The sequence below is a fragment of the Botrytis deweyae genome (assembly GCF_014898535.1).
Source record: "Botrytis deweyae strain B1 chromosome Unknown BDEW_016, whole genome shotgun sequence".
Lineage (NCBI taxonomy): Eukaryota > Fungi > Ascomycota > Leotiomycetes > Helotiales > Sclerotiniaceae > Botrytis > Botrytis deweyae.
In genome coordinates this window covers 374,878-387,812 of record NW_024066223.1, presented here as the reverse complement: position 1 = coordinate 387,812, position 12,935 = coordinate 374,878, and the positions used below count along the sequence as shown (strand labels likewise).

The 12,935-nt window shown below is 39.1% G+C and overlaps 2 protein-coding genes across 2 annotated transcripts; both read left to right on the top strand.

The window, feature by feature from the left end:
• Positions 1-1,299: 1,299 nt before the first annotated feature.
• On the top strand, positions 1,300-2,835 carry EAE98_007113 (uncharacterized protein; the record flags this gene model as incomplete). The annotated part of the gene is made up of 3 exons (XM_038954736.1): positions 1,300-1,404; positions 1,456-1,585; positions 1,643-2,835. 3 exons carry the CDS (start codon positions 1,300-1,302, stop codon positions 2,833-2,835), a joined length of 1,428 nt encoding a protein of 475 aa, XP_038808878.1.
• Positions 2,836-4,511: 1,676 nt separating this feature from the next.
• On the top strand, positions 4,512-8,916 carry EAE98_007112 (uncharacterized protein). The gene is made up of 8 exons (XM_038954735.1): positions 4,512-4,684; positions 4,766-4,950; positions 5,100-5,296; positions 5,432-5,627; positions 5,771-6,367; positions 6,427-6,900; positions 6,952-7,529; positions 7,580-8,916. Exons 5-8 carry the CDS (start codon positions 5,823-5,825, stop codon positions 8,308-8,310), a joined length of 2,328 nt encoding a protein of 775 aa, XP_038808877.1. The 5' UTR covers positions 4,512-4,684; positions 4,766-4,950; positions 5,100-5,296; positions 5,432-5,627; positions 5,771-5,822; the 3' UTR covers positions 8,311-8,916.
• The last annotated feature ends 4,019 nt before the right edge of the window (positions 8,917-12,935 follow it).

The window sequence follows — 12,935 nt, the reverse complement described above, 5'->3', positions numbered from 1 at the left end:
AATTCCTTCCAGCCTATATGACAAAACTATTGATGAGCAGAGGCAGGTGGTCATCATTCATCCTTTCTTTCGCTGGCAAAGGGTGCAAAGAGCACAGTCACCAAACCTGCTTGATGTGACTTGATGTGACTTGATTTGGCTTGACTTGATGTGACTAGATTTGGCTTGATTTGGCTTGACTTGACTTGACCTGACTTGACTCGACTCGATTCACGATCAATGAAAAGACAGGAGTATGGGTAGTAAAAGCATAATGAACGAATAATGAACTCGATGAATGAAATTGAAGTGTTTCGCTTCGATGAGACTAACCAAACCCTTCCTACTTTGTCGAAAATAGTGGGATCATTAGACCATGAAATACTTCATAAACCCTTACTACCTGGCTACCTACTCTTTCTTCCACCCACTCCTTCACTCCCACCACGACTCACCTTCACTCCCAACACCACTCCCTTTCACTCCTGCCACTCACTTCTCCCCTCTCTCTTCACGCCCACCTCTCCCACCCCTTGCAAGAACAATAAACACCAACCAACTCCTTCCTACAAGCACAAGCGATCAGACCCAGCCCACTTCTCGCCCACCCACGCAATCCTCATTACCCTCATTACCCTCATCCCGTACACGCTACACACTGGCCACACCATAAACCAACGAACTGATCGAACTGCGTCTTTGGTTCGTTTCATTCACAAACACCCAAATCTTAATACTGTGGGTTAAGGGTCACCGTATTCCTCATATAATTCATTTTCATCGCCCAGTTTTCTATCAACCTATTCACATTTCAACTTGTCCTCCAAACAAAGGAACATAACCATATAATTTGGTAAAGCCAAACCGGCCTCGGTGTCCCGCTGTTCTAAGCCGGCGCCAGACGGTGCAAGGCTCTGCCATTGTAAAAAAAAAAAAAGCTCAAAAAAATAACAAATCTCCCCTCCATCTTCCTTCAATTTTCTGTTCTCGGATATCGCATCTTACCGGCGTTGGATCAAATATTCAATTTTGGAGTCAAAGGGCATATACCCCATATACCACGGCAGCGGCATTTTACTTTTATTATACATCAGAGCAATTTCCCATATTGCTCTCTTAACTTTTATTTACTTCGACTCGATCTATTATCGACTCAGCAATTCAATTGAATTGCATACAATTTCTTACAGATCTCATCTATCATCTTGAGGGTGGTTTTTTCCCATCTTGTTACCAGTGACGACTTGTTGACGGTCGTCCAACTTTATCCTTACTCTTACCTAAAATATATATCTCACGCTCGATTTATCTCTCTTCACGATGATCATCGACGGAGAAAAGTGGGCTTGTGATGCTTGTGTCAGAGGTCATCGTGTTAGCAATTGTCATCATTCAGACAGACCTCTGCAACACATCAATAAAAAGGTATACTAATTGTATTTTGTTGTGCCGATCTTGCTAACCAGACTTGTCTAGGGTCGTCCTGTCTCACAATGTACTCATTGTCGAACATTGCGCAAATCCAGAGCAGCACATGTTCGATGTGAATGCGGTTCAGAAAAGGCACATTCGAAAGGATCCTGTCCGGAAAATGGAGATACACAGGGTGAGCTTTTACGACAAACTCCTGGCACAACAATCCCAGTTTCTGACATGATTAAAGCAGATACCTGTTGTTGCAGCCATGGAGCCCGATGCACTTGCGCTTTGAAAAGTGATCATCTCCCTCCAGTACCCGAGTCCGACTCTGATGAAACTCCTTCGATGTCTATACCAGTATCCAAACCAAGACGACCCCGCGCGCAGACCACCCAATCGGAAAACAATTTGACAATATTTACAAATGGTCACCACAAGCCCGTACACAAGAATAACAATATGGCTCACAAATGTGGTCTTCCATACACCGTGCCCCGAGCACACTCAATCCATGGACAATCGTCATCGAGTCTGGCCAATAGGTCTGTTGATAATTTACCACACACGAACGCTATCGATACCTTACACAGCGAATCTCAAATCAAAGACTCTATAGTGAGTGCTCAGCAAGAGCAGCGAATGATCAAGTCCGAGCATGCATCGCCACTCGTCAGCCCAACAACAAATTTCCACCAAATAAATGGTCAATTACCACCTTTGGATATAACGAATATGTCGACCCCCGATTACAATAACATATATCAATTCGATGGATACGGTGGGGCAATCCAAGATTTCGAACAACCGATATTCTCCGCCGGAATCGGCTCCGCTTCTGTCGACTGGAGTAATTACCCGGGATTAAATTTCAACGATGATAATTTCGCAGCCTCTTCTTATAGCCAAGCGGCATCATTCAATGGATTCGACTTTTCTAGTATCGATCATCCAGCATTAACGACTACATCAACCTCTGGGGAGCAATCAGAAATCGAAGATTTTATGGGTGTTTCGGATCCTTCCAGACCTGCATTGATGAACAATCAAAATAATCAATACGGGTCTGATCTTGATGCATCAGAATTTGGTGGAGAAATTGAAAGATACAGATTAAGCACGACGTCATCCTATCTCGACGTGTCACAGATGCAGATGCTCGCAAGCAATGATGTTGGGACTTTTGGACTTGAGGAATTCATGAAACCAAGCTCCAGCGAATTTCTGCCATTGACACCTTCAAACCAAGGTCTACCTATGACAGGGTATCCAACCGAGATCAAGAATAATCTGCAAATACCATTTGACGAGAGCAGCACTTTTTTGCCCATAAATGTCGAAGAACCCGACAACTTTTGGATGACGGAATATTCTGTCGCAAACAACGTTGCGGCCAACAATGCGAATGGAGTACAGGATGAGATTGTTTGGAGACAATAACACCGGTGGAAAGGCAAATGGCCTCTGTGTGCAAATTCCTGATCTTTGGATATCGATTTCGATCACTTACGATGATCACTTTCCCATGAGTTTCAAGTACAGAATGGCGGCAACAGCGTTTGGCACAAGAAGTGCAGCATTTTCAGGTGGCATTATATTTTATAGACGTCTCTTGTGTGAATAGCGATAAATGACTTACATGACCAAAATATATCATGATGCATCCTGTGTATGCACTTGATATGAAATAACTGACTTTAGTGATGATTTCGCGTTCATATGTTTTTCCGTCCACAAATTGAGGACCGGATGCCAACCCATGTTACATAGGTGACTCTGCAGGCAAAACGGTTGTGCCGAAGTCACGATACGAAGAATACTTTATCTTGCATCAGTCGCTCCCGACATGCTTTACGCAATGTCACTATGAACAAGTCAACAGATCGGCTGATAGATTAGATGTTGACTTCCTCGGACTGGATCCGTATTGTAAAAGCACGAAAAGGGTGGTGAGAAAAGTAGTAAGAAAGCGCTGACCGGGAAAATGGTGGTATCCGAATCGCAAAATTTGATCGAACACGATCTAGATATGGAGGGGAGTTGTGACTATTGGCATCTCGTTATTGAAAGTTTATTAAAGATTGATCAAGTGGTGATTCGATCCTAGGTGAGATTGGTGCGATTCGACGAGTCACTTGCACGCTTGTCGGATTGCATGGACGATTCATGCTACGTTCAAACAATAGGTAAAGTATGTTTCTTCGAAGGCGGAGGAAATGGGATAAATATCTTCCAGTTGTAACAGAAGGTCTCGGCATTCTAAAACATTTGACCGAGCCCCCCTCCTTTCTGCGCTGTAGGCGAAAGGGAAAGTAAACGGAGAAGTTGGAGGTAAGAGGGATTGAGAAGATCCTGTTTGCCAAGACAGACACGTCCCTATTAATATTGAAAGGGTCACATCTTAGTTCATAATACGGCACTGATACCCCGCCGGTAAAGGCTGATGAGTGACTTGAACGTTACATCGGGGAGTGGAATATGGGCACAAGTTGCATTCTTAGGATTTACGTCGCATGACGAGATTAGGAGGATATCAATGGTGTAGACTCGAACGGAACAATAGCACTTCTTCTTCCGGCGAGATGAGACTTCTTTCGGCAGAGAGGAAGAGGGAAGTGGTGGAATTGTAAGTTCTTCAGGAATGGGTCGGATGGTCTGGGGTATTTAGGCTGGATAAATGCATGAGGGTGCTATGCAAGTGATCAAATGAGTATAGATTCCATCGGTTGTTTGGGGAAAGTTGGCAGGGAGGCAGGATACCGTATGTATGCGTGAACTCGTCTCCAAAAGATTGAAGTGGAATTGGCAGGGCAATAGATGATTAGGTCCAATAAGGAGAAGGAGATATGAGTACGAGGATATCCTCCCCAACCCTTCTGCAAGGGCTCCCGAGGGCTTACATGGAGGCTGGTCAGTCTTTGTAGATGTGGCCGATGGTGGATCAACAGGAAGTTAAATAAAAAATCACGATTTGCCCTTTGGACTTCACTCGTAACCCTTCTCCGAGATACCTAGTTAACCCGGCCGTGGATATATTGTTCACACCCTGCTCCCCCACATTTCCACATTCGTAGCTCCCGTCCCCTCCCTCCCCCTTCTCCACAAGGTGGAAAGATCACCTGCCGAGGAAGCTTCTTTCAATTATGAACATGATCATGATCATGACTATGACCTACCTACCTACTGGTGAAATATGAATGGAAGGGGATGGAGGAATGAATTTCTTGATGCAACTGCAACTGCAACCACAACATCGAAGATCAACGATTCAAGAATTCAAGAATTCAAGGTCAGCTCAACACCTCTCTTCGTATATGAAAGTTGGGTGTGTATAACCATGAATAGACATGGGAAAGCTAACAATTGATAGGTTCTCCAATTCTCCGAAGTGTTTTATTGTGATGTAGTACAAGCAAGGTATTTGTGAAACAACATCTTGAGTTGCACCTCTATCACGGAAGAGGGCGAGAGAGAAGATAGACAAAAGCAAAGAAACATCATTGAAGATACGGATACCGGACCTCATCTCATTCTGGAAATCGTTTCGATATTTGAGTGAGTGGGCCAATCAATCCTTCCTTGGACTATTCCTTCTATCTACCTATTGCACATTCATTCTCTTATGATCCTTTTCCCATGACTTCCAGCATCACTCAAAAAGCCACTTCTTACTGCTTTCTTACTTCTCTCATTCTTTGCTCTAGGTCGAAAGTCAAACGCTAACAACTCCTCCTCGAGGGTTATCCGAAAGTTCCGCTTCAATTCAATTCGATATTGTTATTGCTTCTTGCTTCACTCACGGTCCTGTGGGACTTTTGGCTATATGGATGGATGGAACATTGAATTGAATGTCAAACATTGAATGAACATATTTACCCCATCGGAGGTTATTATCACCGAGGTATGGAAGAAAGCTCCACCTTATTTGAAGATTCTCATTAGTGTCTCGAGCTTGTGAATCTCATTGGACATCTTCTTATTAATCCACAAACCTTTAATGAGGGACCACCAGGACCTTGACTGATAAATGCTTCAGCTTACTTTCTATCTTTGTACGATACAGCTTCTCGGACAACAGTTCTTCCATCACCGAAAATTTCCATATTCATCATACCATCCAAAGTTACAATCTACAACTTCCGATTGTTGTACAGTGAGCATCTGCTTGTTTACTGTTCTGCAAACTAATTAATTGGAGTCGCATACTTCTTCTCCATCAAGAATCCTTTCAAGTAAGTTCATTGAAGCCAATTTCGTTGTTTGAGAACGACGGGACTATAACAATAACCTAGGTGCGGTGGCTATTGAGATCAAGATGGAAGTGAATAAAAGTACTATGGATAGGAGTTCTCTTAACTAACTTTTTTTCAATTAGGAAACTAATCAACGTTCCTTCCTTTTGCGCCGATGAAGTCAAAGTGAAAAAGATGAACCATAACGACGCGCCAACAATGCAATCCTATCCATCTCCTAACGCGACTGCTGCTGATAGTAGTGGTGGACCTTTCTATGGACCAAATTCCTCGAATCCACATCCCAATCAACATCAGCAACATCTACCCACTCCCGATGAGCTGCAACTTGCAGAGCAATTATCCGCCGATGCTCAATTATCACGTAGTATACAGCCAAACATGGGAACCAATCGTGGAATGAGCGAAAATCCAGATTCTCGAGGTCAAGGAAATGTCAACATGAACCATCAATACCAACCAGATCATCAAATGCATGGAGGTCATACACCTATGAATCATGGACTTATGGAAGTGGGTCCTCAATATGAGGATGATTCAATATCTCCAGCTGGAAGAAAGAGATCAAAGGTATCAAGAGCTTGTGATGAGTGTCGGAGAAAGAAAATCAGATGCAATGCCAATGAACCAGGAAATGAAGATATATGCTCAAACTGTAAAAGAGTCGGTGTTCATTGTCAATTTAGCAGGCAACCTATGAAACGTGGACCAAGTAAAGGGTAGGTTGTGTAAAACGAGAAATCATGATCTTGAAGGAAACTCACTGACAAAGTAGTAGCTACATTAAAGAGCTTGCTGATCGGATCAATACATTGGAAGGTCAAGTGCAAGGAAGTGAGATGCCTCAATATCAACAGTCACAAGATATTTTACAAAGAAGACCTTCCGAAGAGTTTTCTCCGACTCCGAACCCTGAGCAACTTCCCCGCAAGCGCGGTTATTCTTCAATTTCCGGGGTCGGCGAATTTAATTCTCCGTATCAGAATCAACCACAGAGGTCAGCTTCCAATTGGATCCCTCAAGAACAGCCGCGTTCTTCAATTCCAAATTCATCATATCCTACCGGTGCATCACTACCTGGTACCACTCAACTACCTACCAGAGAGCAGAACTACTCGCCAAACATGACAGTACCTCAGCAGAAGTGGGTGAACGCGCCTGTTGTTAGTGGTTCTGTTGAAGCAGTAAATCATACCTCCCAACCTCACACTGAAGATCCTGTGGACTATATTGACGATTCTCTTCTTGAAAAGTATGTAATCACTTAAAATGTACAAACTGCATAATTACTAACAACATTTAGTTATTACAAATTCATACACCCAACTTATCCTATACTATCCCTCACCAAAGCCAGGTTAATTTCTCGGCTTTCTGCTTGTCCTGCTCCTGTCAGGCATGCTTTTTGGGAGGCGCTATATGCTGCAATCAGATCATTTCCAACCGCAGTTCCCCTCAAGCCACGAGGTATCACAAACGCTGTCAGACTCATTCACACAGTTCAATATGATTCGCAAACCATCCGTTCCCCTACTACTATGATCGCATATCTTCAAATAATGATGCTGCTTTCAATTGAAGCCAACAATCTCCCTTGTGACATTCAGGACGGTCAAATTATTCAGTTACCATCTGTTTGGTTGAGCACTGCTGTTGGCTTCGCATATTCTACGAAATTGCACGCACACAAACCAATTGACAAATCGAACAATGATCCGGATTCTGATGACAAGCATGCGAGGCGAGTTTGGTTCAGCTTGGTCATTATGGAGAGATGGAATGCTGCAGTGAGAGCTTGTCCAATACAAATTCCAGATTCGGTTGCACAAATTTATCCTGATGATCGAGCTATATTGGGTGAAGTTACATACCATTTAGTTCGTGAGTACAGTTCTCTCGTCCTATCTGCTTATCTGTTGCTAACTATATAGGTATCGCCGTCGTTATTGGAAACTACACAGAGGTGAATCTTGCTACAAATGACTTGCCGCCGCTCGCAGTTCATCGTGGACTTCACTCTCGACTCCTCAAAACCCAACTCGAACTCGTACGTCATGAGTTGAGTAATTCTGGTATCACACCGATCGAATCTCCCGTTCTTCATATCAATTATTGGTGTGCTTATCTCCTTATACTACTTCTTCAAGGGCCACAAGAAGACGCCGATGAACAAATGAGAGCTACTCATTATATTATCAGCCAACTTTCTTTCAATCCAGACCTTAAATCTCCTCTAGTAAATTACTACAAATGTTTCGCAGCTCTCGCACTTCCAAATCTTCTTCAAATTGAGAATACAAAGAAAGAGGCAGAAACTACATTGAAAACTATGTTAGATGGTCGGCTTGCATCTTCGTCTTGGGATAAAGTGACAATGGAATTCTTGATCAATCATTTGGGACCGCAAAGAAGAGGATCGATTGGTTTGTCTCAAGGTCAAAGTCAAGGAGTGCAACAAGTTCCAAGTGCAGTGGTGAATGCAAAAGTAGATGACAATCAACATATGATTACGGCTGCAAATCAAGGTCTTCAACGTTTGGCTGATTTGGCAACAGCAGAGACGGAAGATAGAGTAGAAGCTAGCAGTGGAGTTTCGACTGCGGAAACGGGGAAGAACGATAAAGACGGAAGTTTCTCGAGTGGGGGGTTGAATAAGGTATAGGTGGTGTGTGATTAGAAGAGATTGAGGGGAGGGGTGGAAGAGGATAAGGGGGAGAATATATAAGATTAAGATGGTGTGTGAGAAGTGGGCATGGTGCTTCAAGCATTTAACATGGAGTTATTTGGGTGGATGGATTGATGGATAGGATAGGATAGGATGGTGGTGTTTTGGGACATTGTTATGTATCATAGTAAGGTTTTGTTTGTGTATACCCCCATTTTGAAGTTCTATTTTTCTGAAATTTTGCGGATGGGGTTTGAGAGGAGAGGAGAGGAGTTCGGGTTGGGGTGTGATGTGGTGTAGTATATGGGGTGAGGTGTGTGGTGATGGCACTTGGAGATGGAGAGGGGAAAACAAATTGGGACTGGACGCGTGTATGCATTTATAGGCGTTATTTTGGGGATTTAGGATGTTTATTTGGTTTTGGTTTTCGGTTTTTGGTATGAAGGGGGTGAGACTTGAAATTATTCGGGGGATTTGAAAAGATCGAATTTGAATGAGTGGAGAGCAAGAAGAGAGGAGGGGAAGAAAGTGGTATGGGGGTTGTAGAATGGATATATCTGTTTGTGTATTTGAGTGTTTGAGTAGAATGCATTGATGAATTGATGAGTGAATGAGTGAATGAATGAATGAATAAATGAATAAATGAATAAATGAATGAATGAATAAAGTTGGAGTGTGATTATAAGAATAATAAGAATAATAATGAAAATATTAGAAAATATTAGGCGCTCCGAACACTAGCGAGCTGGCTCGCCCCGAAATGATGTGTTGGGGAGATTGGGGAGCTTGGGGAGATTGAGGAGATTGGGGAGAGGGATAGAGGGATAGAGGGATAGAGGGATAGAGGGATAGAGGGATAGAGGGATAGAGGGATAGAGGGATAGAGGGATAGAGGGATAGAGGGATAGAGGGATAGAGGGATAGAGGGATAGAGGGATAGAGGGATAGAGGGATAGAGGGATAGAGGGATAGAGGGATAGAGGGATAGAGGGATAGAGGGATAGAGGGATAGAGGGATAGAGGGATAGAGGAATAAATATATAGTTGTAGAATTATCTTATAGTTAATTATTTATTAAGGGGGGCTCTATGTAAGCGAAAAAAACAGGCGGAAATTAACCTATTATTTATTTATTGAATTATTAATTCAATTCAAAATAAATATTACAATTCGAAAAGATCAAATATAAATTTGAGTCTTCTTTGTATTGATAATTAGAATCTCTTAGGTTTAATATTATATTCTTTTGAATATTCGTCAATTCTCGCTGGTTATTTCGCTGATGTAGAAGGAGGTTAAGAAGCGAGAGGCGAAGATTGAGAACTGAGAAATCTGAGGTTTATGAGGGAGGCGAGGATGTGTTTGTATGACTGTGGATGGGGAATGTTATATTGTGAGATTTGAGTGAGTGGTTGATTTTGGATTTTGGATATTGGATATTGGAGAGATGGATGGATGGATAAATTAAAGTGATTGATTGATAGGGGAATATATATATGTATTATAAAGTAAAGGAAAATAGGATTAGAGAGATGGAGATATAGATAGAGAAATAGAAAAATGAAGAGAAGGAAGGAGAATGATATTGTTGAATTGTTGGATTATATTGTATCTAAGTGATCATTGAATAATTAATCATTAACTAGAGAATTGGAAATTAGAGAATTGGAAATTAGAGAATTGGAAATTAGAGAATTGGAAATTAGAGAATTGGAAATTAGAGAATTGGAAATTAGAGAATTGGAAATTAGAGAATTGGAAATTAGAGAATTGGAAATTAGAGAATTGGAAATTAGAGAATTGGAAATTAGAGAATTGGAAATTAGAGAATTGGAAATTAGAGAATTGGAAGGCGAGAATCGAGTATTATGAGGTAGGAGGTGAGAATTTAGAGAAGGATGAGAAAAATGAGGTAAGGGTATTAGATAGGGAGTGTAGTAGTATAGTGGTTTGAGAGATGTAGAATATGAGATATGAGATATAAGATATAGTGGTTTGAGATATGAGATATGAGATATGAGATATGAGATATGAGATATGAGATATGAGATATGAGATATGAGATATGAGATATGAGATATGAGATATGAGATATGAGATATGAGATATGAGATATGAGATATGAGATATGAAGTAGTTAAGGTTTGAAAATATAGAGGAATAAGTAGATATTTAAGAGGTATTTGTTTTGAGGGAGAGAGAATGAGTTGAGAATGAGTTTGAGAATGAGTTTGAGAATGATAAATAAGGATGAAAAGGGATAAAGATAGCTAAATAAATATATAAATAAATAATAGATAAATAACTAGATAAATAAATAGATAAATAAATAGATAAATAAATAGATAAATAAATAGATAAATAAATAGATAAATAAATAGATAAATAATAGCTAAATAAATAGATAAATAAATAGATAAATAATAGATAATAAATAGATAAATAAAATAAACAAATAAAAGATAATTAGAATAAAAGATAGTATTGATATTAATTACTGATATCGATAATATTATCTTTACTATTTTGATTATATGTAATATGGTATATATATAAACGTAACCAGACTAGAATAGAAAGATTTTGCGCTTCTTATATTGATCGGTATGATATTTACTCATAGTATGATATTAAATAATATATTATAGTTTGAGGTTATATATCTAGAATAAAGATGGGTAAGCGAGTAAGCGCGATGGGGAAGTTAAGATGGTGGAATGTTAAATGACAGATGGAATAGGGGATAGTAATAGTATACGGATTTAGATTTAAGGGATTCTGAGGGGACTTGAGTATATGAAGTGGAGGGTAAGAGGTGGAATCTGAGGTGTTGAGGTATTGGATTTGAGGTATGAGGTGTTGGATTTGAGATCAAGAGATGGATATAGAGAGGAGAGGAGAAGGGGGAATGTATGGAGAGAAGGGAGAGATGGGGAAGATAGAATGAGAGGGAAGGGATGAAAAGGAGAAAGATATAGAAGAGAATAGAGATGAATGAATAGATGAATAAAAGAAATAGAATAATAAGTAAAGGAATTGTTGGTTTGAGAGAGATATGGAAGACGTGGTTCCCACTATGTGTAGGCCCCTAAATATCTATTTGTATTTAATTTAAGGAGCTAGTTAAATAAGGGAAATAGTAGGCTTTATATAGGTATTATTGAAAAAACTAGTCTTCTTCGCTTTCGCTTAATACCCTTAATATAGTTGCTATTGTATTGAAATGAATTCTTTGAAGTGAATTCCCTTAAATGAATTCCCTTATTCATACACTTGTCCATACAGGAATAAAAAAGAAAGAAATAGAAAGGAGAAAGAGATAAAAGAGAGGAAATATATAGAGAGAAAAGAAAAGAGATACAAAAGATAGAATGAGAGGGGAATGAATAGAGGGTATGTTGGTTTGAGAGAGATACGGAAGACGTGGTTCCCACTATGTGTAGGCCCCTAAATGTCTATTTGTATTCAATCTAAGGAGCTAGCTAAATGAGGGGAATAGTAGGCCTTATATAGGCACTACTGAAAGAGCTAGTCTCCTTCGCTTTCGCCTAAATACCTTTAATACAGTTGCCATTGTATGGAAGTCATTCCCTTGAAGTGAATTCCTTTGAGTGAATTTCCTTGTCTACACAGGGTAGCTAGAGAAGATAGAAGAGGAGAGAGATAGATGAATAGAAGAGATAGAATACTAAGCGAGGAAATAGTAAAAAGGTAAATAGGAGAAATTATATAATCAGTATGATAACTTTAAAGTCCTTGCTTAGCTACTTACATACTCATTTATATAAACGAGATCTCAAGTTTTTGAATTACTATAATCTACTATATAAAAACCTTTCTATTTTCATCTTCTACTTTAATGTATCTATTTAGAGAGAAATTATATTCTAATATGAGATTTATACTATACTCTTAATATTATTTAAAAAATTCTTATCTTTTTATTATATAAATGAACAAAAAGTTATAAGAAATATTGAGCTATATTATATAATATATAAAACTCAATACCTTATCTAATCTTATAGAAAGAAATTATAAATAGTTAAGTCGTCGCTTCTTATAATATCAAAAATTAATTATTAAAATATAATATGTTAGGGTTGATCTACTTTATCACTAACCCACAAAAGCATAGAGTGTTCCGAATACATTCGGAACAGTGGATCTACTATACAAACCCTGTCAGGTGATCGCTCCCTGATATAATAAGTAGATACTAAATTACTTACTTAACTTATTTAATATATCTAGTATATCTCTTTATTTATCTATAAAATCGAATAAGAAAATTTTATAACTCAATTTGTTGGTTTGAGAGAGATACGGAAGATGTGGTTTCTATTATGTATAGGCCTCTAAATATCTATTTGTATTTAATTTAAGGAGCTAGCTAAATGAAAAAAATAATAGGCCTTATATAGATACTATTGAAAGAATTAGTCTTTTTTGTTTTTGCTTAATAATTTTAATATAATTGTTTTTGTATTGAAGTGAATTTTTTGAAATAAATTTCCTTAAATGAATTTCTTTATTTATATACTCGGAACTCTTTTTTATGGCTTCAAATATAATAGTAAAAAAGAAATTTGTGAAATTATAAATATTTTTTATCTATTAAT